Raw genomic sequence first — 21115 nt, forward strand, 5'->3', positions numbered from 1 at the left:
GAGACCCAACCATAGAATTGCCCCACTTTCTGACAACCTTCAGTCCAGAGCGAAGCCCTGTTTCCTAACCCTCCCCCCAAATCACCTAATGCAAGTCCAAATTTAAAAATAAGTTCTTCTGAATGAATGCCATTTTCATGAGATACGTCCTCCCCAAGGTGTGATTTCTCCCTCACGCAACGAGCAGCACACACTGCTTGTTCAAACACGGTGGTGTCCCAGTGGAGGGTGTGACACCTCCTTTACTTCACTTATTAGTAATTTCAACTTAACTTGGCTAGAGCATTGCAGGTAACCTCGATGTATCCTAATCTAGCTTTCCAGGTTCACACCTCTAATTTACACAGTATTTTCTCTCCAGATTTCCTCGATTTTTCAGTATTCTTTTCTTTAGACATGTAATAGGTCAACAATAATTTTGTTAAATGCTTGGCAATCTTCCTCCTTTCCAAGTATTTTAATAAATGTGATATTTATTTATTTACTTATCATAGAAACATAGAAATGCTTATGGAAAGATGACAATCCAGTTTCTGTTTGGCTGGTACATGTTTTGCCATTTGCCTGTAAGGCATTTTGAAACTCTGAGGTTTCCTCTGAGTCAACTCCCTGCAGGTAAATAAGTAGAAAGACCTGGGTCAGGGTACTGACATGGGGAAGCCAAAATTCCCAACTGTCAATAAGTGAGGTCAGTGGAGAGACTGAGTAATGCTCCATCTATGTAATTCTTTGAATTCCTAGAGGAAAAGTTCATAGAGGAAACGGTTTTGAACAAAATGAGAAACATTCCTTTCAGTCATGTTTTATTTCTCAACATCATTTCCTGTTCTTAGACTAAAAGGTACCTATGACTGATAACACTTGCTCCAAATTCTCAGAAAATAAAGCTTGTTTTCCTCGGCAGGTGTCATTATCCTCTGTTTCTTTGCTGCATCAACCTCGACGTCTTGCCTACTTCCCACTTATTTGCGGCCTACAAGCTACTGCAGCACTAGGGTGTCAGTTGGTCCCGCCCAGAACACTTCAGTTCTGCCCTGCAAGGATATATTTAATAACTGATTGGTGTGTCCCTTTAATGCAAGAAAATGGAAACTGAACGGCCAGAGGAAGCCTTTCCCAACACCGAAACCAGTGGCGAACTTGGTAAACACCCTGCTGAAGATATGGAAGAGGAACAAGCTTTTAAAAGATCTAGAAACACTGATGAGGTGGTTGAATTACGCATTCTGTTTCAGAGCAAGAATGCTGGGGCAGTGGTTGGAAAAGGAGGCAAGAATATTAAGGCTCTCCATACAGACTGCAATGCCCGTGTTTCAGTCCCAGACAGCAGTGGCCCCGAGCACATATTGAGTATCAGTGCTGATATTGAAACAGTTAGAGAAATTCTGAAGCAAATCATCCCTACCTTGGAAGAGGGCCTGCAGTTGCCATCACCCACTGCAATCAGCCAGCTCTCGCTCCAATCTGATGCTATGGAATGCTTAAATTACCGACACTATAAAGGACGCAACTTTGATGGCCGAGTTGAGACTGTTGATTCATCAGAGTCTGGCTGGAGGAATTATTGGGGTCAAAGGTGTTAAAATCAAAGAGTTTCAAGAGAACACTCAGACAACAATCAAGCTTTTCCAGGAACGTTGTCCTCAATCCACTGACAGAGTAGTTCTTACTGGAGGAAAACCTTTTAAGGTTGTAGAGTGCATAAAGATCATCCTTGATCTTATATCAGAGCCCCCCATCAAAGGATGTGCTCAGACATATGATCCCAATTTTTACGATGAAACCTATGATTATGGTGGTTTTACAATGTTTGATGACCGCCGTGGACGTCCCTTGGGATTTCCCATGCGGGCAAGAGGTGGTTTTGAGAATGCCTCCAGGTCGGGGTGGGCGTCCCATGCCTCCATCCAGAAGGGATTATGATGATATGAGCCATCGTCAAGGACCTCCTCCTGGACAAGGGGGCTGGGGTGGTGGCAGAGCTCGGAATCTTCTTCTTCCTCCACCACCACCACCTACAGGAGGAGAGCTAATCGCCTATGACAGAAGAGGGAGACCTGGAGACCATTATGATGGCATGGTTGGTTTCAGTGCTGATGAAACCTGGGACTCTGCAGTACATACATGGAGCTCATCAGAGTGACAGATGGCTTATGAACCACAGGGTGGCTCTGGACATGATTACCCCTATGCAGGGCGTCGTGGCTCATATGGTGATCTTGGTGGACCTATTATTACTACAAAAGTAACTATTCCCACAGATTTGGCTGGATCGATTATTGGCAAATGTGGTCAGCGGATTAAACAAACCCGTCATGAGTCAGGAGCTTCGATCAAAATTGATGAGCCTTTAGAAGGGTCCGAAGATCGGATCATTACCATTACAGGAACACAGGACCAGATACAGAATGCACAGTATTTGCTGCAGGACAGTGTGAAGCAGTATGCAGATGCTGAAGGATTCTAATGCAAGATATTGTTTTCTTTTTTATAGTGTGAAGCAGTATTCTGGAAAGTTTTTCTAAGACTAGTGAAGAACTGGAGGAGTCCTGCATCTTTTTTTTTTTTAAGTCTGCTTCTGTTTGAAAAGCCAACATTCCTCTGTTTCATAGGTGCTCTGTGTTTGACATGTAGTGAAATCTTTGCAGTTCACCAGGTGAACTGTCTTAGTTCCTTACAAATAGAGTTGGGGGTTGGGGGAGGGTGTGCAAAAACAAACAATGCAATTTTGGAACAGCAGCAGAGTGAGTGAATTTTAATTTCTGTTCATTGTTGGTGGTTTAAAAAAAAATCCCCCCATGTAATTATTGTGAAACTTTGCTTTGTGGCCACTGTAACATTTGGGGGAGTGGGACAGGGAGGAAAAGTAACAATAGTCCATATGTCCCTGGCATCTATTCAGATCAGTGTGCAGAATGTAATGCTCTTTTGTAAGAAACGTTTTATGATTTTTAAAATAAATTTAGTGAACCTGTTTTTGGTGGTCATTTTTTTAAAGACTTTTTTTTTTAACATCTTTATTGGAGTATAATTGCTTTACAATGGTGTGTTAATTTCTGCTTTATAACAAAGTGAGTCAGCTATACATATATCCCCATATCCCCTCCCTCTTGCGTCTCCCTCCCTCCCACCCTCCCTATCCCACCCCTCTAGGTGGTCACAAAGCACCGAGATGATCTCCCTGTGCTATGTGGTTGCTTCCCACTAGCTATCTATTTTACATTTGGTAGTGTATATATGTCCATGCCACTCTCTCAACTCGTCCCAGCTTACCCTTCCCCCTCCCCTTGTCTTCAAGCCCATTTCCTACGTCTGCGTCTTTATTCCTGTCCTGCCCCTAGGTTCTTCAGAACCATTTTTTTTAGATGCCATATATATGTGTTAGCATACGGTATTTGTTTTTCTCTTTCTGACTTACTTCACTCTGTATGACAGATTCTAGGTCCATCCACCTCACTACAAATAACTTAATTTCGTTTCTTTTTATGGCTGAGTAGTATTCCATTGTATATATTACCACATCTTCTTTATCCATTCATCTGTGAGACGGTCATTTTTAAAATGGCTGAATTGCCCCCAAACTGTCCCCAAACTAAACACTAAGTTTAATTTTCAGTCCTCTGTTGGATATAAATAAATGCATCTCTTCTTGGGCTTAGGCAAAATATCTTGACACATTCAAGATACTCAAGAAGTCACATTGGTGATTTAAGTGATTTGAAAGTCCATTGCTTGGGAGGAAATTCCACCATACATTCATGCTTATAATAAGCTGGTGATTTTTGTCTGTTTTTGCAAATGCTTGCCCCTACTTTGCAACGATCTTCTGTTTGTAATTGTGAAGAACCAAGGTGGGGAGCAATACAACAGATGGAGTAGTTGGTATAAGAATATACCAGAAGCCTAATGGTGGCAAGTTTTATTAATCAGAATAATACTTGGTTATGGAAGAGACTGATGCTAAATAAATTATGATTATTTTTATTAGATAATTTCTCACCTATAGAAACTGTCAGCTTGGTAGTGTCTATTAGCTAAACTTTGTAAAAAATATATATATATTCTTGTTTTTCCATTGTATGCAAATTGAAAGAAAAAGATGTACCATTTCTCTGTTGTATGTTGGATTATGTAGGAAATATTTGTGAACAATTCAAAAAAAGATGAAAGAATTTCCTGTGGATGTTTTTTGTAGTATCTTGGCGTTTGTATTGATAGTTAAAAGTTCACTTCCAAATAAAACTCCCATAATGCTAGGAAAAAAAAGTTTGTTTTCCTTGAGTTTGACGTAACTTGTATTTCACACAGTTACACAAGTTGGTGAATAGTAATATGACTGACTCGGTGTGAACTCCTTTAGTCTTATGAACCTATTATGAATTTCAAATGACAAAATCTAGATAAGCTGTATAAAAATGATCTGATTACTGCTTGGGTCTGGATATAATTCTATATCTTTTATCCCAGGAAGATGTCCACAAGTAAGCCCTTATTAAAACTATAGCATGTAGAAAGTAAATCCCTCATTTAAAGTCATTTCAAACACCAAAGTATACAGTGTTGGTGTCTATTTATCAATGAAGAGCTTTCAGTTGCAGAAAACCTGAGTCAAGGGGATTTAAACAATAATGTGGATTTATTGGCTCTTGTAACTGAAAACCAAAGGAGGATCCCACATCAGACACGTTTTGGTTAAGAGCTTGGTTCTGTTTCTTCATTCTGGCTTTATCCCCAGCCAGACGTCACCCCACAGTCACAGAGATGCATGGTCACGAAGGGGCGACAGGCTTCCTTGTCCGTTTCCAGGGCAGAAAGTGGCACTTCTTACATATCAAATGATATTTCCTGTTCTTCAGGCAGATTGAACTAAGGTACATTGACCATAGTTGCAAGGGGTTTGAGAATAGGCTGATTGACTGTCAACTGGAACTGTGGAAATGGATAAGTCCACTTTCACATCGCGGTTACTGCGTGATTACTACATGGTTACTACAGATATTTCCTTAAAGGAAAATCAGAGATCTATTGTGTAGGAGGAACAGAGGGAATAGATGCTGGTCAGGCCTGTCCAGGACTTTCCATTTTAAATCTTTGACCTATTGGAAGTGATATCCCATTTTACCTCTAAGTGGCAGTATTGGGCTAAAGACGTGGGATCTAGACAGCTTGCAGTCGTTCAATTCTTAGGTCGACAGTTACAAGCAGTATGGTTTTATGCACGTCGCTTAACCTCTCCTTGCCTCCGCACCTTCGTTTGTAAGATGAAATTAGTAGAATCTTTGTAGAGCTGCTATGAGTTTTCAGTGAAATGATGCATACACAGCACTTAGCATAGTGCTTGCCAATTTCTAAGTATTGGGAACAATATATTTTCAGGTGAAGTTGCCATTTGATGGACTCTCTAAGGCATTGTCTTATCCGTTGGGGCATGTACAGGCTGTCCAGAATGTTTTGGAGGTTTTTCTTCCCATTCTTAGGGCATTTTTATCAGTTAACTAATTTATTTTAAGTAAACTCTGTTCTTTGACCCAGAGACCAGCAGTCTGGTACTAAAGAAGTGATGTGTTGTGGCATATTGTGCTATAAATTCTCCCAAAAAAAGCCCCACCAAGTGTTCGTGATAAGGAATTTCCTTTGCAGTGTAAATTTCATTCTTAAATGGTTTGAATACAGGGTACCAGCAGCATCTTACTGGGTCTCCATAGTTTCTTGTTAGGAAAATCACCACAGAAGGCCTGCTAAACCCATACAGGGCAATAAAGTTTTGATTATTCCTTGCTTACTTCCATCAGCTCAAGTAATTGGATAGCTGAATATATGCATATGGCAATAGCAAAGTAATTTTCTTTTGGCTTGCAACTTTTTAATTTCATTTTAATTAAAGCTAGTGGTGAGGTGGGACAGTGGAGAGCAAGAAGAAAGGAGGTGAAGTAACCCTGGTTACTTGTTTTAAAACCCATCCAGTGAGGACTAAATATGGAGCTTGGACTACATTCCTTTGGAAAAATCTATATAAACCTCGTAATGTATAAAGTAAATGAATTAGGGTGATTCCTTCAAATAGCTCTTTGTTTTTCAAAATGATTTATCTTAGGTATTTACAGAAATGACAAACTTGATGAGTTTGGAATATGACTTGTGCTTAAGTATATGGAAGCAATTAGATCAAGGGAAAGAACATCAGCTTTGGAGACAGAAAGACCACTCCTTAAATCCTGACATCACTGTTTGTCAGGTGTGTGACTTTGGAAAATAACTTACGTGACTTTGGAAAATAACATCTCTGAGCCCTCAGTTTCCAAATCTGTGAAAGAGGGACAATAATACCTTCTTTGTAAGAGTTTATGGCATGATTAAAAAAGAATTGTCTAGCACAATGAATGATAGATGTAAAGAGCACAAAAATTATTCTTATTTATAAAGATTCATTGAACATGTAAGTTATAAGGAAAGATCTATTACATAAAGTAAAGCACATCTACACTCAGAATTCTACGACTTCTTATTGAATGTCCTACATCTGATCCTAAAGCATTCTTTTGTCACAGGATCTCATCACTTCAGGTTTAAAACTGAGAGACTTACACACTTCCTAGTGTCACTGAGGAGAACAAACAAACTGGAATGCCACTGTCAGCCCACTGAATCAGTGCCTGGCTGCACATCATAATTGCTTGGGAACTTTGAAAAACCTCTATGCCCCAACCGTAACCCAGAAGAATTAAATCAGAAGTTCCGGGAGTTGGATCCAGCCATGCGTTGTTTTAAAGTTCTGCAGAAAATTCAAAGTGCAGCCAAGCTAGAGAATCATTGCTCTAAGATGTTGCTTCTCAAACTATAATGTGCGTGTGACTCCCTTGAGGTCTAGTTAACTTGCAAGTTCTGATCCTATAGCTCTGGGGTGGGGCCTGAGCCTCTGCATTTCCAGTACTCTTTTAGGCGATGCCATTGCTGCTTGTTCCTGGACCACACTTTGAGCAGCCAGACACTCAGATGCTTATTTTCCTTTCTCTTTCTGCCACCACCCAGTTCTGGGAAAACAAAAAAAGCCTTTTATAAAAATACTTTCTCTTTCCTAGGAATAGCTTTATTTCCCCTTCAGTTTTATTGAGAAATAATCGACATACATCACTGTATAAGTTTAAGGTATACAGCATAATGACTTGACATACCTATATTTTGAAATAATTACCACAATATGTTTAGTTAACATCTGTCACCTCATATAAGTACAAACAATTTTTTTTCCTTCTGATGAGAACTTTTAGGAACCACACTCATGACAACTTTCAAATGTACAATACAGCAGTGTAAACTGTAGTCATCGTGTTGTACATTACATCCTTAGGACATATTTGTCTTTTAACTGGAGCTTTGTACATTTGGACGGCCTTCATCTAATTCCACCACCACTTACGCCCTGCATCTGGTAATCACAAATTTGTTCTCTTTTTCTATGAATTTTTTTTTTTAAGATTCTATGTGTGAGTGATACCAGGTAGTATTTGTCTTTCTCACTCAGCATAATGCCCTCAAACTCCATTCATGGTGTCACAAATGGCAGGATTTCCTTCCTTTTTTATGGCTGAATAGCATTCCTGTGTGTGTGTGTGTGTGTGTGTGTGTGTGTGTGTGTGTGTGTATACTATATTTTCTTTATCCATTCATCTGCTGATGCACACTTAGGTTGTTTCCATGTCTTGGCTATTGTAAATAATGCTGCAATGAACATTTGTGTGCCTATAGCTTTTCAAATTAGTGTTTTTGGTTTCTTTGGGTAAATACCCAGAAGTGGAAGCGCTGGACGCTATGGTAGTTCCATTTTTAAGTTTTTGAGGAATCTCCATACTCTTTTCCATAGTGTCTGTGCCAATGTACATTCCCACCAACGGTGTACGTGGGTTCCCTTTTCTCCACATCCACACCAGCACCTATCTCTTGTCTTTTTGATGATGGCCTTTCTAACAGGAGTGAGGCGATATCTCATTGTGGATCTGATTTGCATTTCTCCTAGGAATTGCTTTTACTTCTGAGGCCACTGTCATTTTTATCCATGATAGGAGAATGTTATTCTTTCTCCAGGAGTGTTTCAAACTGATCTACCCTTCTTAAAATATCAGTAACTTTGACTTATGAAAAATATATACCTCTGTCTTCAGTACAAGATGACTCACAATTTTATCAGGAAAAAAATTGTTAAAGTATTGACATAACATGAACACCTTCAGGAACTTGACTGCTCTGAAAAGTTTTTAAAGAAGATAATTTACGCACAACTAAAAATCAAGAAGAATTGCTTATTCAGGCGTGATTGTTTACACTGGAAACTCTTAAGAATTGTTGATACTGCTGAGATTTAGATTTGAATCCACAAAGCAGCTTTAAACTGAACTGTCTTGTCCAGGATCATTTGGCTAAACTCCACTGGTCAGACTGCTACCAGCTGCCCCATAGCTGACCTTGACTTTTGACAAAGAAAGCAGCCACTCCTGAAAAGATCTGGGACTTGTCCAGGCTATGACACAGGAATATTCACGTTAGTGGTGTGCCTTTAAAGGAGAGAGCCAAGATTACTATCCATTTTTTACTTTCTTGCTTTTTTTTTTTTTTTTTACTTCTTTAGCCTGGCATAGTCGACCAAGCCAATGGCGTTTGAGTCAGCTATATCTAGGTTTGAAATCTCAGCCCTTCCTATTTGCTGTCTTTGAGTTTGGGACAAAGTACTTTGCTTGTTTGCATAAATAATTGTTTATTATAATCTCACGTAACAGGAAGTCATGAAATAATGGTTTTAGGAATGGCTCAGCAGCTTGACCATGTTATCAAGTTTCTCCTGATCCTATCACATTGACAATGTGTTTCATCATGATGACTGTGGAAACTCCAAGTATCATATCTGCACAGGTATCATACCTACACAGGACAATGCTCTTAATAGAAAGACAGCGTATATTATATACCTCTATTTAATCAGGGAAAAAAGTCCTATCTAGAAGACTCCCTAGATGACTGCCCTGTCATTTAACTGAGCAGGAATATGTCTCAGGTCAACCCCTGAACCAATCACTGACAAATAAGAATGGGATTATCATTATGGATTTAGATTTCTCATAATTCATCCCTGGGCAGAATTCACATTGTCACATTGTGGAGAGCACAAGGTCAAATCAGGATCCTCTTAGCGGGGGAAAAGTGGGATATGCTAGTGTATTGACAACGTAGGTCTTTAAAACACCATTAACAGTTGTCCTTCATTGTTGAGACTATCTCTGAATTAGGCAATTACATTGGCCCACAGGGAATCATCAACTGGTTTGGTTCCCCCAAACTGATTTATTTCTTTACTTGAGAATGGCTTCAGTTTGCATCTTAGAAATTTTGTTTCTAGTAGAAGAGTTCTTAGCGCATTGCCATAAGCTTTTTGAAAGTTTTCACCTAGAAGTTGAAAACAGTATGATCTTTGTTGCTCTCTTCAAAATCTAAGACCAAGAAGGCAAAATTACATTTTTATTTATAAACAAGGACTAGGTTAACATCAAATTTAAAATCAGAGAGGAAAGAGGACAAATTTTGCTCCTGTTGTATTAATATATCATGGACATTTGTTGCTTCCACTAATACTGTATTACGAGTTCTTCGCTGGAAGTGACTGTCTTATTAATCTTTGTATTCCAAGAAGTGGATTCATTTCTTGGCTCATAGGAGATATATGATAAATATTGTGTTGAAAATAACCTCAAAACACATGATTTCATGCAACGTTAACTTGGCAAAGTTATAAGACAAAATCCTTGCCTTGGCGTTAATGAATACCTCCTAATTTTCCTATGACCATACTTGAGGCAGCTTGTCAATGATCCTCCAGCTTATGGTGAATGTATCAAGTGGTGTTGACAGTGTCAACTCGCGAATTGGCATTACTTGGCACACACAGAGTAGATGTGGCGCTTAGACTGGTTTTTGCAGCACGAAGCCCTCCATTTGTCCCGAGCTCGTTACTGCACATTGGTCTTGGAGTCCATAGCTGAGGGATGTCAATAGTTCTGGGAACCAGCTCACATCACATCCTAAGCTTCACTGATGGCTATGTCTGAATCAGAGCAAGGCTTGAGGGTGCAGGATTTCTTATAACTTGTTTGGCTGGCTTTCAGGAGTTGACTGATTAATGTGGAGAGTCAGCTCATGTCTCAGTGTGAAAAAGATGGAACCACTGTGTAATACTAGAAATTTCCTGAAAGTGAAATACGTACAGTAATACGAAGAGAGCCTGAGGGAAGTGAGAATCAAGAATAGCTTCCAGTAAGCTTTAACTTTAGAATGTAATTTTCTGGAAAGCAGAGACCTGTGACTTCTCTGTCCTCAGTCCCCATGGGTGACTTGCTGCAACACTGTGTAATGCTCAGGAAAGTTCACATGTGCCAGATACCCTTCTTTTCTCCCGAATCATGAACACTGAGGGCCAGAGGGGCATTTGCACATAGAAGCACCCTTAGGTGGTCATCCTGCCCTCACTCTCTCTTGGTAAGTGGCCATTCTAGGAGGGCTGGTCATTCTGGTCACTTAGTTTGTGCTTCTTCCATCATTCTCAGTTTGGGTTGCTCTTGCAGTCTTCCGAGAGCACCAGCTTCCTCCCTAGGGTTTCTTATGAGTAGCCGTTGCCTTGGGCTTAAAGCTGAGCTTTTATGAGTAACACTGAGGCAGAGTATGGTAGTGATGATTTAAGATTCTGGAGTCATATTTTCCGGGTTCAAATCCCAGCTCTGCCACTTGCAAGTTCTATGACCTCAGATGCTGCACCTCTTTTCGCCTCACTGCCTCACTTTCCTCCCCTAAGGAAGATTAAATGAAAGCATTGTCTGCCACAGAGAAAACACTGTGTAAGTTAGTAAGATTATCATCATTTGTGTCCATCCCAATTCAGATGTATAACAACTTTAGCAATCCTACATAGAGCCTGTACACCAGTGGCATCAACTTAGAAATTTCCTGGCTATGCAAGATAGGTGACTAAGTAAACTATATAGCAATGGTTGTGATCACCATTTTGCATCAATATTTTGTTTTAAATTTTCTTAAATATCTTTCCTATAATTTCTTTATTTTCAGGTTAAAATATAAAATTTTCAAGGGCTGGGAATTTCTTTATGAATTTCTTCATATACCCAATGCAGAAGTGCTACATATGTGTCAAATATAAAATGTACTGTTTTCAAAATTAAAAAAAAAAAAATTGGGCTTCCCTGGTGGCGCAGCGGTTGAGAGTCCACCTGCCGATGCAGGGGACGTGGGTTCGTGCCCCGGTCCGGGAGGATGCCACATGCCGCGGAGCGGCTAGGCCCGTGAGCCATGGCCGCTGGGCCTGCGCGTCCGGAGCCTGTGCTCCGCAGCGGGAGAGGCCACAGCAGTGAGAGGCCTGCATACCGCAAAAATAATAATAATAAAATAAAAATAAAAAAATCAATTGAGAGGCAAGCCCTTCACAATGGCCAAACAACCAACAAATTCAGTCACAAGGCTCCTAGTTTTAGGACTGTTAAATTCTAGGGTCAATTCCATTGTTTTCAGTGTAATAATCTGACTACCTTATCACATAATCTTCCCACCTAACATCCATATGACTTCAGGATGCCTGGACTTCATCACTGCCTTTCATCTTAAGGAGATACTAGGATTTCTAATGGTTTAGCTGATGGCAGAGGTTGTAGTATTGAGGAATAATCCCTATTTAGAGATTAGAAGGCTCATGAACTGGTCATATGCAGTTAGAATATTGTTTTGACCAATGAAATATCCAGTTGGCATTGCTCAAGTAACACAAGAGTTTCTGATCATTGGAAACCATGCAATCTGGGCAAAGTGTTGGTGAAACATAGCAGTGTGTCCTGGTCCAAAAGATAACATTTTGGTTGTTTCTCTGGTCATCGAAAAGCTGCATCTATATCACACGTACACAGCTTCTTGTAGGTGACTCAAAATGAATTATTTCAGCAAGGTAGTGGGTTTGACTCAGTTAGACAGTACAGAAGAGTTATTAAAAGTGCTGGCTCTGGAACGGAACTCCCTGTGATCAGATCAAAGCACAGATGCACTAACTGGTGTGTGACCTCAGGCTGATTCCTTCACCTCTCTAAAGATCTGTTTTCTTTTCTAGAAAATTGGCATAAAAATAGTACTACTTCATTACTGTAAGCGTAAAATTTGAGAATGTATATATAGCCCACAGGCTGTATAGTAAGAATTCACTACATTTCAGCCATTATTTTTCACTATTGTTTGAAGACAATTTCTAACTCGACGCTGCATTGGTAAATAACATAATGGTGAGAAGAAAGCTCTTCCTGATTAGCACTGAGACCTGCGTATTCAGGGAACTCTAATTTGTGTTTCAGTAAATGATCTGGTTACTGGTGAGACCAGAAGGTCCTATAAATGGCTACCCACCCTGTTCCTGTCAGAACCTGAGTCAGGTTGAGACTAGCTGCCTGACACATTCCTATATGGTTTCCACCTAATGAAGCCACCTTCACACATTGGTTTCTTTAATTGGCCAAGGACCTATTGAGAAAACTGTCATAACATGACAGAGGGTTCTTGGAAGGAAGAAGTGACTTGCCTGAGGCAAAGTTTCTGCAGTACTACTCGGACAGTCTTAATCACAGCCAACTTTTGTGAGCATCTACTATGTACTGGCATTGAGTTAAGCACTGTACATGCATTATCCTGCTTAATATTCATAACAACCTTTTGGAATGCAACTTTCATTATCTCATTTAAGTACAAGGAAACTGAAGTGAAGAGAGGTGCGCAATTTGTCCAAATCCCCACAACTTGGAAAAACCAGGGTGTGCTCTGATACTATACAATGATGGATGCAAGGACTTTGTGTACGAAAATTGTTGTTTCTCTGAGGCCTGTAGGGTACAGATATTTTTGGAAGGGCAAAGATTAACTTCTGTTGAACTTTTTGTTTTTCTTTTTAATTTTACCTTTTATTCTATTTTATTTTTTTAACATCTTTATTGGAGTATAATTGCTGTACAATGGTGTGTTAGTTTCTGCTTTATAACAAAGTGAATCAGCTATACATATACATATATCCCCATATCTCTTCCCTCTTGCGTCTCCCTCCCACCCTCCCTATCCCACCCATCTAGGTGGTCACAAAGCACACAGCTGATCTCCCTGTGCTATGTGGCTGCTTCCCACTAGCAATCGATTTTGCATTTGGTAGTATATATATGTCCATGCCACTCTCTCACTTTGTCCCAGTTTACCCTTCCCCCTCCCTGTGTCTTCAAGTCCATTCTCTAGTAGGTCTGCGTCTTTATTCCCATCCTGCCCCTAGGTTCTTCATGATCATTTTTTGGTTTTTTTAGATTCCATATATATGTGTTAGCATACGGTATTTGTTTTTCCCTTTCTGACTTACTTCACTCTGTATGACAGACTCTAGGTCCATCCACTCACTACAAATAACTCAGTTTCATTTCTTTTTATGGCTGAGTAACATTCCATTGTATATATGTGCCACATCTTCTTTATCCATTCATCTGTCGATGGACACCTAGGTTTTGTTTATCTTTATATATATATTTTTTAAATTAATTTATTATTTATTTATTTATTTTTGGCTGTGTTGGGTCTTCGTTTCTGTGAGAGGGCTTTCTGTAGTTGTGGCGAGTGGGGGCCACTCTTCACCGTGGTGCGCTGGCCTCTCTTATTGCGGAGCTTCTCTTATTGCGGAGCACAGGCTCCAGACACGCAGGCTCAGTAGTTGTGGCTCATGGGCCCAGTTGTTCCGCAGCATGTGGAATCTTCCCAGACCAGGGTCCGAACCCATGTCCCCTGTATTGGCAGGCAGATTCTCAACCACTGCTCCATCAGGGAAGCTCGCTATATATGATTTTTTAAAACTAAGTAATAGCTTTATTTTCTAATATAGAGGTAATTAGAGACATCAAAGCAAAAACGACTAGATAAAAGAAGAAAGGTTTATTTTGGTCACTTACAGACTCAACTCACATTTCAACTGCTTTCTATAGCCTTCCTAAATCTCCAGGGTTGAAATTAATCACCTCATCCTCTGGGCTCCCAAAAGACTTTTCAAAAAGAAATTGACATCCTGAGCAGGGTTGATATTAAAAATATTTAACAACTGGTAGAGATGCTGGCCAAATACAGAAGCAAGGGCTTGGAGCTTATTTGTGCTAACCATTAACCCTTTAGCTCCTGGATCCTGGAGAATTCCAGGGTGACTCAGACTTCTGTGATGACTGGGAAGCACTCAGAGAACAAGAGCGAAGGTTATTTGCCAGGTGGTATGAAAGAATATGTTATTACAACAACCAAAAAATATGTATGGGCACAGGGCCTATTTCTTTTTGTTGTTGAGATATAATTGCTATGTAACATTATATTAGTTTCAGGTATGCAACACAGTGATTAGATATTTGTATGTATTGTGGAATGATCACCACAGTAAGTCTAGCTAACATCCATCACCACACATAGTTACAAAATTTTTTATCTTGTGATGAAAATTTTTAAGATCTATTCTCTTAGCAATGGTCAAATATACAATACATTATTACTACATATAGTGCCTACGCTGTACATTATATTCCCATGACAGATTCATTTTACAGCTGGAGTTTGCACTTTTTAACCCCCCTCTCTCAGTTTACCCACTCTGCAACCTCCTGCCTCTGGTAACCACCAATCTGTTCTCTGTAGCCACGAGCTCTGTTTGTTTGACTTTTGTTTCATTTTTTATGGTTATTTTTTTTTAATTACACATATAAGTGAAATCATATAGTATTTGCCTTTCCCTGTTTGACTTATTTCACTTAACATAATGCCCTTAAGGTCCATTCGTGTTTTCCCAAAAGGCAAGATTTCCCTCTTCTTTTGTGGATGAATAATACTCTATTCCATTTTCCATAATTACACACACACACACACACACACACACACACACACACATATATATATATATATATAGAGAGAGAGAGAGAGAGAGAAAGAGAGAACATCTTCTTTATCCATTCACCCAAAAATGGACGTTTAGGTTGTTTCCATATCTTGGCTATTATAAATAATGCTCCAAAGAACATGGGGATGCATATATCTTTTTTTAAAAATTTGCATTATTTATTTTTTTTTAAACATCTTTATTGGAGTATAATTGCTTTACAATGGTGTGTTAATTTCTGCTTTATAACAAAGTGAGTCAGCTATACATATACGTATATCCCCATATCTCCTCCCTTTTGTGTCTCCCTCTAACCCTCCCTATCCCACCCCTCTAGGTGGTCACAAAGCACCAAGCTGATCTCCCTGTGCTATGTGGCCACTTCCCACTAGCTACCTATTTTACATTTGGTAGTGTATATATGTCCATGTTACTCTCTCACTTCGTCCCAGCTTACCCTTCCCCCTCAGCCTGTCCTCAAGTCCATTCTCTATGTCTGCGTTTTTATTCCTGTCTTGCCCCTAGGATCTTCAGAACCACTTTTTTTTTTCTTTTTAGATTCCATATCCATGTGTTAGCATACGGTATTTGTTTTTCTCCTTTTGACTTTTTTCACTATGTATGACAGTTTCTAGGTCTACCCACCTCACTACAAATAGTTCAATTTCATTTCTTTCTATGGTTGAGTAATATTTCATTGTATATATGTGCCAAATCTTCCTTATCCATTCTAGTGTTGGACACTTAGGTTGCTTCCATGTCCTGGCTACTGTAAATAGAGCTGAAATGAACATTGTGGTATGTGACTCATTTTGAATTATGGTTTTCTTAGGGTATATGCCCAGTAGTGGGATTGCTGGGTCATATGGTAGTTCTATTTTTAGTTTTTTAAGGAAACTCCATAATGTTCTCCAGAGTGGCTGTATCAATTTACATTCCTACCAACAGTGCAAGAGGGCACCCTTTTCTCCACACCCTCTCCAGCATTTATTGTTTGTAGATTTTTTGATGATGGCTATTCTGACAGGTGTGAGGTGATACCTCATTATAGTTTTGATCTGCATTTCTCTAATGATTAGTGATGTTGAGCATCCTTTCATGTGTGTGTTGGCAATCTGTATGTCTTCTTTGGAGAAATGTCTATTTAGGTCTTCTGCCCATTTTTGGATGGGTTGTTTGTTTTTTGATATTGAGCTACATGAGATGCTTGTATGTTTTGGAGATTAATCCTTTGTCAGTTGCTCCATTTGCAAATATTTTCTTTCATTCTGAGGGTTGTCTTTTGGTCTTCTTTATGGTTTCCTTTGCTGTGCAGAAGGTCCCATTTGTTTATTTTTGTTTTTATTTCCATTTCTCTAGGAGGTGAGTCAAAAAGAATCTTGCTGGGATTTATGTCAAAGAGTGTTCTGCCTATGTTTTCCTCTAAGAGTTTGATAGTGTCTGGCCTTCCATTTAGGTGTTTAATCCATTTTGAGTTTATTTTTGTGCATGGTGTTAGAGAGTGTTCTAATTTCATTCTTTTACATGTAGCTGTCCAGTTTTCCCAGCACAACTTATTGAAGAGTCTGTCTCTTCTCATTGTATATTCTTGCCTCCTTTATCAAAGATAAGGTGACCATATTTGCGTGGGTTTATCTCTGGGCTTTCTCTCCTGTTCCATTGATCTATATTTCTGTTTTTGTGCCAGTACCACACTCTCTTGATTACTGTAGCTTTGTAGTATAGTCTGAAGTCAGGGAGCCTGATTCCTCCAGCTCCGTTTTTCTTTCTCATGGTTGCTTTGTGGGGGGATTAGAGAAGATGGCAGAAGAGTAAGACACAGAGATCACCTTCCTCCCCACAGATACATCAGAAATACATCTACACGTGGAAATTCTCCTATAGAACACCCACTGGATGCTGGCAGAAGAACTCAGACCTCCCAAAAGGCAAGAAACTCCCCACGTACCTGGGTAGGGCAAAAGAAAAAAGAAAAAACAGAGACAAAAGAATAAGGACGGGACCTGCACCAGTGTGAGGGAGCTGTGAAAGAGGAAAGGTTTCCACACGCTAGGAAGTCCCTTCGCGGCCAGAGACTGCGGGTGGCGGAGGGGGAAGCTTCGGAGCCACAGAGGAGAGCACAGCAACAAGGGTGTGGAGGGCAAAGCAGAGAGATTCCTGCACAGATGATCAGTGCCGACCAGCACTCACCAGCCCGAGAGGCTCGTCTGCTCACACGCTGGGGCGGGCAGGGGCTCAGAGCCGAGGCTCGGGCTTCGGAGTTCAGATCCCAGGGAGGACTGGGGTTGGCAGTGTGAACACAGCCTGAAGGGGGCTAACGTGCCACAGCTAGCTGGGAGGGAGTCCGGGATAAAGTCTGGACGTGCCGAAGAGGCAAGAGACTTTTTCTTGCCTCTTTGTTTCCTGGTGCGCGAGGAGAGGGGATTAAGATCACCGCTTAAAGGAGCTCCAGAGACGGGCGCGAGCTGCAGCTATCAGCGCAGACCCCAGAGACGGCATGAGACGCTAAGGCTGCTGCTGCCGCCACCATGAAGCCTGTGTGCGAGCACAGGTCACTATCTACACCTACCCTCCCGGGAGCCTGTGCAGCCCGCCACTGCCAGGGTCCTGTGATCCAGGGACAACTTCCCCGGGAGAACGCACGGTGCGCCTCAGGCTGGTGCAATGTCCTGCTGGCCTCTGCCGCCGCAGGCTCGCCCCGCACTCCGTACCCCGCCTCCCCCCAGCCTGAGTGAGCCAGAGCCCCCGAATCAGCTGCTCCTTTAACCCTGTCCTGTCTGAGCGAAGAACAGACGCCCTCAGGTGACCTACACACAGAGGCGGGGCCAAATCCAAAGCTGAACCCTGGGAGCTGTGCAAACAAAGAAGAGAAAGGGAAATTTCTCCCAGCAGCCTCAGGACCAGTGGATTAAATCTCCACAATCAACTTGATGTACCCTGCGTCTGGGGAATACCTGAATAGAAAATGAATCATCCCAACTTGAGGAGGTGGACTTTGGGAGCAATGATATATTATTTTTTCCCCTTTTCCTCTTTGTGTGAGTTTGCGTGTGTATGCTTCTGTGTGAAATTTTGTCTGTATACCTTTGCTTTCACCGTTGGTCCTAGGGTTCTTTCTGTCCGGTTTTCTTTTCTTTTTTTTTAACTGAAAAAAATTTTATTTCTTAATAATTATTTTTTATTTAATAACTTTATTTTATTTTTTAAAAAATTTTATCCTCGTTCTTTCTTTCATTCTTTCTATTTTTTCTCCCTTTTATTTTGAGCCATGTGGATGAAAGGCTCATGGTGCTCCAGCCAGGAGTCAGTGCTGTGCCACTGAGGTGGGAGAGCCAACTTCAGGACACTGGTCCACAAGACACCCCACAGATCCATGTAATATCAAATGGCAAAAATCTCCCAGAGATCTCCATCTCAACACCGACACCCAGCTTCACTCACTGACCAGCAAGCTACAGTGCTGGACACCCTATGCCAAAAAACTAGCAAGACAAGAACACAACCCCATCCATTAGCACAGAGGCTGCCTAAAATAATAATAAGGCCACAGACACTGCAAAACACACCACCTGCCCACCAGAAAGACAAGATCCAGCCTCATCCACCAGAATACAGGCACTAGTCCCCTCCACCAGGAAGCCTACACAACACACTGAACCAACCTTAGCCACAGGGGGCAGACACCAAAAACAAATGGAACTATGAACCTGCAGCCTGTGAAAAGGAGACCCCAAACACAGTAAAATGAAAAGACAGAAAAACACACAGCAGAGGAAGGAGCGAGGTAAAAAGCCACCAGACTTAACAAATGAAGACAAAATAGGCAGTCTACCTGAAAAAGAATTCAGAATAGTGATAGTAAAGATGATCCAAAATCTTGGAAATAGAATAAACAAAATGCAAGAAACATTTAACAAGGACCTAGAAGAACTAAAGAGGAAACAAGCACTGATGAACAACACAATAAATGAAATAAAAAATTCTCTAGAAGGGGTCAATAGCTGAATAACTGGGGCAGAAGAACGGATAAGTGACCTGGAAGATAAAATAGTGGAAATAACTACTGAAGAGCAGAATAAAGAAAAAAGAATGAAAAGAACCGAGGACAGTCTCAGAGGCCTCTGGGACAACATTAAATGCAGCAACATTCGAATTGTAGGGGTCCCAGAAGAAGAAGAGAAAAAGAAAGGGACTGAGAAAATATTTGAAGAGATTAGAGTTGAAAACTTCCCTAATATGGGAAAGGAAATAGTTAATCAAGTCCCAGAAGCACAGAGAATCACATACAGGATAAATCCAAGGAGAAACATGCCAGGACACATATTAATCAAACTATCAAAAATTAAATACAGGGGCTTCCCTGCTGGCGCAGTGGTTGAGAGTCTGCCTGCTGACGCAGAGGACACGGGTTCGTGCCCCGGTCTGGGAAGATCCCACATGCCGCGGAGCGGCTGGGCCTGTGAGCCATGGCCGCTGAGCCTGCGCAACTGGAGCCTGTGCTCTGCAACGGGAGAGGCCACAACAGTGAGAAGCCCGTGTACCGCAAAAAAAAAATAAATAAATACAAAGAAAACATATTAAAAGCAGCAAGGGATAAACCACAAATAACACACAAAGGAATCCCCATAAGGTTAACAGCTGATCTTTCAGCAGAAACTCTGCAAGCCAGAAGGGACTGGCAGGACATATTTAAACTGATGAAGGAGAAAAACCTACAACCAAGATTACTCAACCCAGGAAGGATCTCATTCAGATATGATGGAGAAATTATAACCTTTACAGAAAGCAAAAGCTGAGAGAGTTCAGCACCACCAAATCAGCTTTACAACAAATGCTAAAGGAACTTCTCTAGGCACGAAACACAAGAGAGGGAAAAGACCTACAATAACAAACCCAAAACAATTAAGAAAATGGGAACAGGAACATACATATTGATTATTACCTTAAATGTAAATGGATTAAATGCTCCCACCAAAAGATACAGACTGACTAATGGATACAAAAAAAAAGATCCGTATATATGCTGTCTACAAGAGACCCACTTCAGACCTAGGGACACATACAGACTGAAAGTGAGGGGATGGAAAAAGATATTCCATGCAAATGGAAATCAGAAGAAAGCTGGAGTAGCAATTCTCATACCAGACAAAATAGACTTTAAAATAAAGCCTATTACAAGAGACAAAGAAGGACACTACATAATGATCAAGGTATCGATCCAAGAAGAAGATATAACAATTGTGAATATTTATGCACCCAACATAGGAGCACCTCAAAACATAAGGCAAATGCTAACAGCCATAGAAGGGGAAATTGACAATAACATAATCATAGTAGGGGACGTTAACACCCAACTTTCACCAATGGAAAGATCATCCAAAATGAAAATAAATAAGGAAACACAATCTTTACATGATACATTAAACAAGATGGACTTAATTGATATTTATAGGACATTCCTTCCAAAAACAACAGAATACACATTTTTCTCAAGTGCTCATTGAACATTCTCCAGGATAGAGTACATCTTGGGTCACAAATCTATCCTTGGTAAATTTAAGAAAATTGAAATCATATCAAGTATCTTTTCTGACCCCAATACTATGAGACTAGATATCAATTACAGAAAAGATCTGTAAAAAATACAAACACATGGAGGCTAAACAATACATTAATTAATAACAAAGTGATCACTGAGGAAATCAAAAAATATCTAGAAACAAATGACAATGGAGACACGATGACCCAAACCTATGGGATGCAGCAAAAGCAGTTCGAAGAGGGAAGTTTATAGCAATACAATCCTACCTAAAGAAACAGGAAACAACTCAAATAAACAACCAAACCTTGCACCTAAAGCAATTAGAGAAAGAAGAACAAAACAACCCCAAAGTTAGCAGAAGGAAAGAAATCATAAAGGTCAGATAAGAAATAAACGAAAAAGAAATGAAGAAAACAATAGCAAAGATCAATAAAACTAAAAGGTGGTTCTGTTTTTTTTTTGGTGGTTAGCGGACTTCTCACTGTTGTGACCTCTCCCATTGCAGAGCACAAGCTCTGGTTGCACAGGCTCACCGGCCATGGCTCACGGGCCCAGCTGCTCCGCGGCATGTGGGATCATCCTGAACCGGGGTACGAACCCGT

General features: G+C 40.5%; 1 protein-coding gene across 1 annotated transcript; it reads left to right on the forward strand.

The window, feature by feature from the left end:
- The first annotated feature begins 914 nt into the window (after positions 1–914).
- On the forward strand, positions 915–2604 carry LOC116754363 (heterogeneous nuclear ribonucleoprotein K-like). The gene is given in 4 exon segments (XM_032632940.1): positions 915–1517; positions 1519–1865; positions 1867–2442; positions 2495–2604. Coding segments are annotated over 4 exon segments (1386 nt in total). The 5' UTR covers positions 915–1085; the 3' UTR covers positions 2526–2604.
- Positions 2605–21115: the final 18511 nt, after the last annotated feature.

Source organism: Phocoena sinus, chromosome 5 (assembly GCF_008692025.1).
Source record: "Phocoena sinus isolate mPhoSin1 chromosome 5, mPhoSin1.pri, whole genome shotgun sequence".
Taxonomy (NCBI): Eukaryota; Metazoa; Chordata; class Mammalia; order Artiodactyla; family Phocoenidae; genus Phocoena; species Phocoena sinus.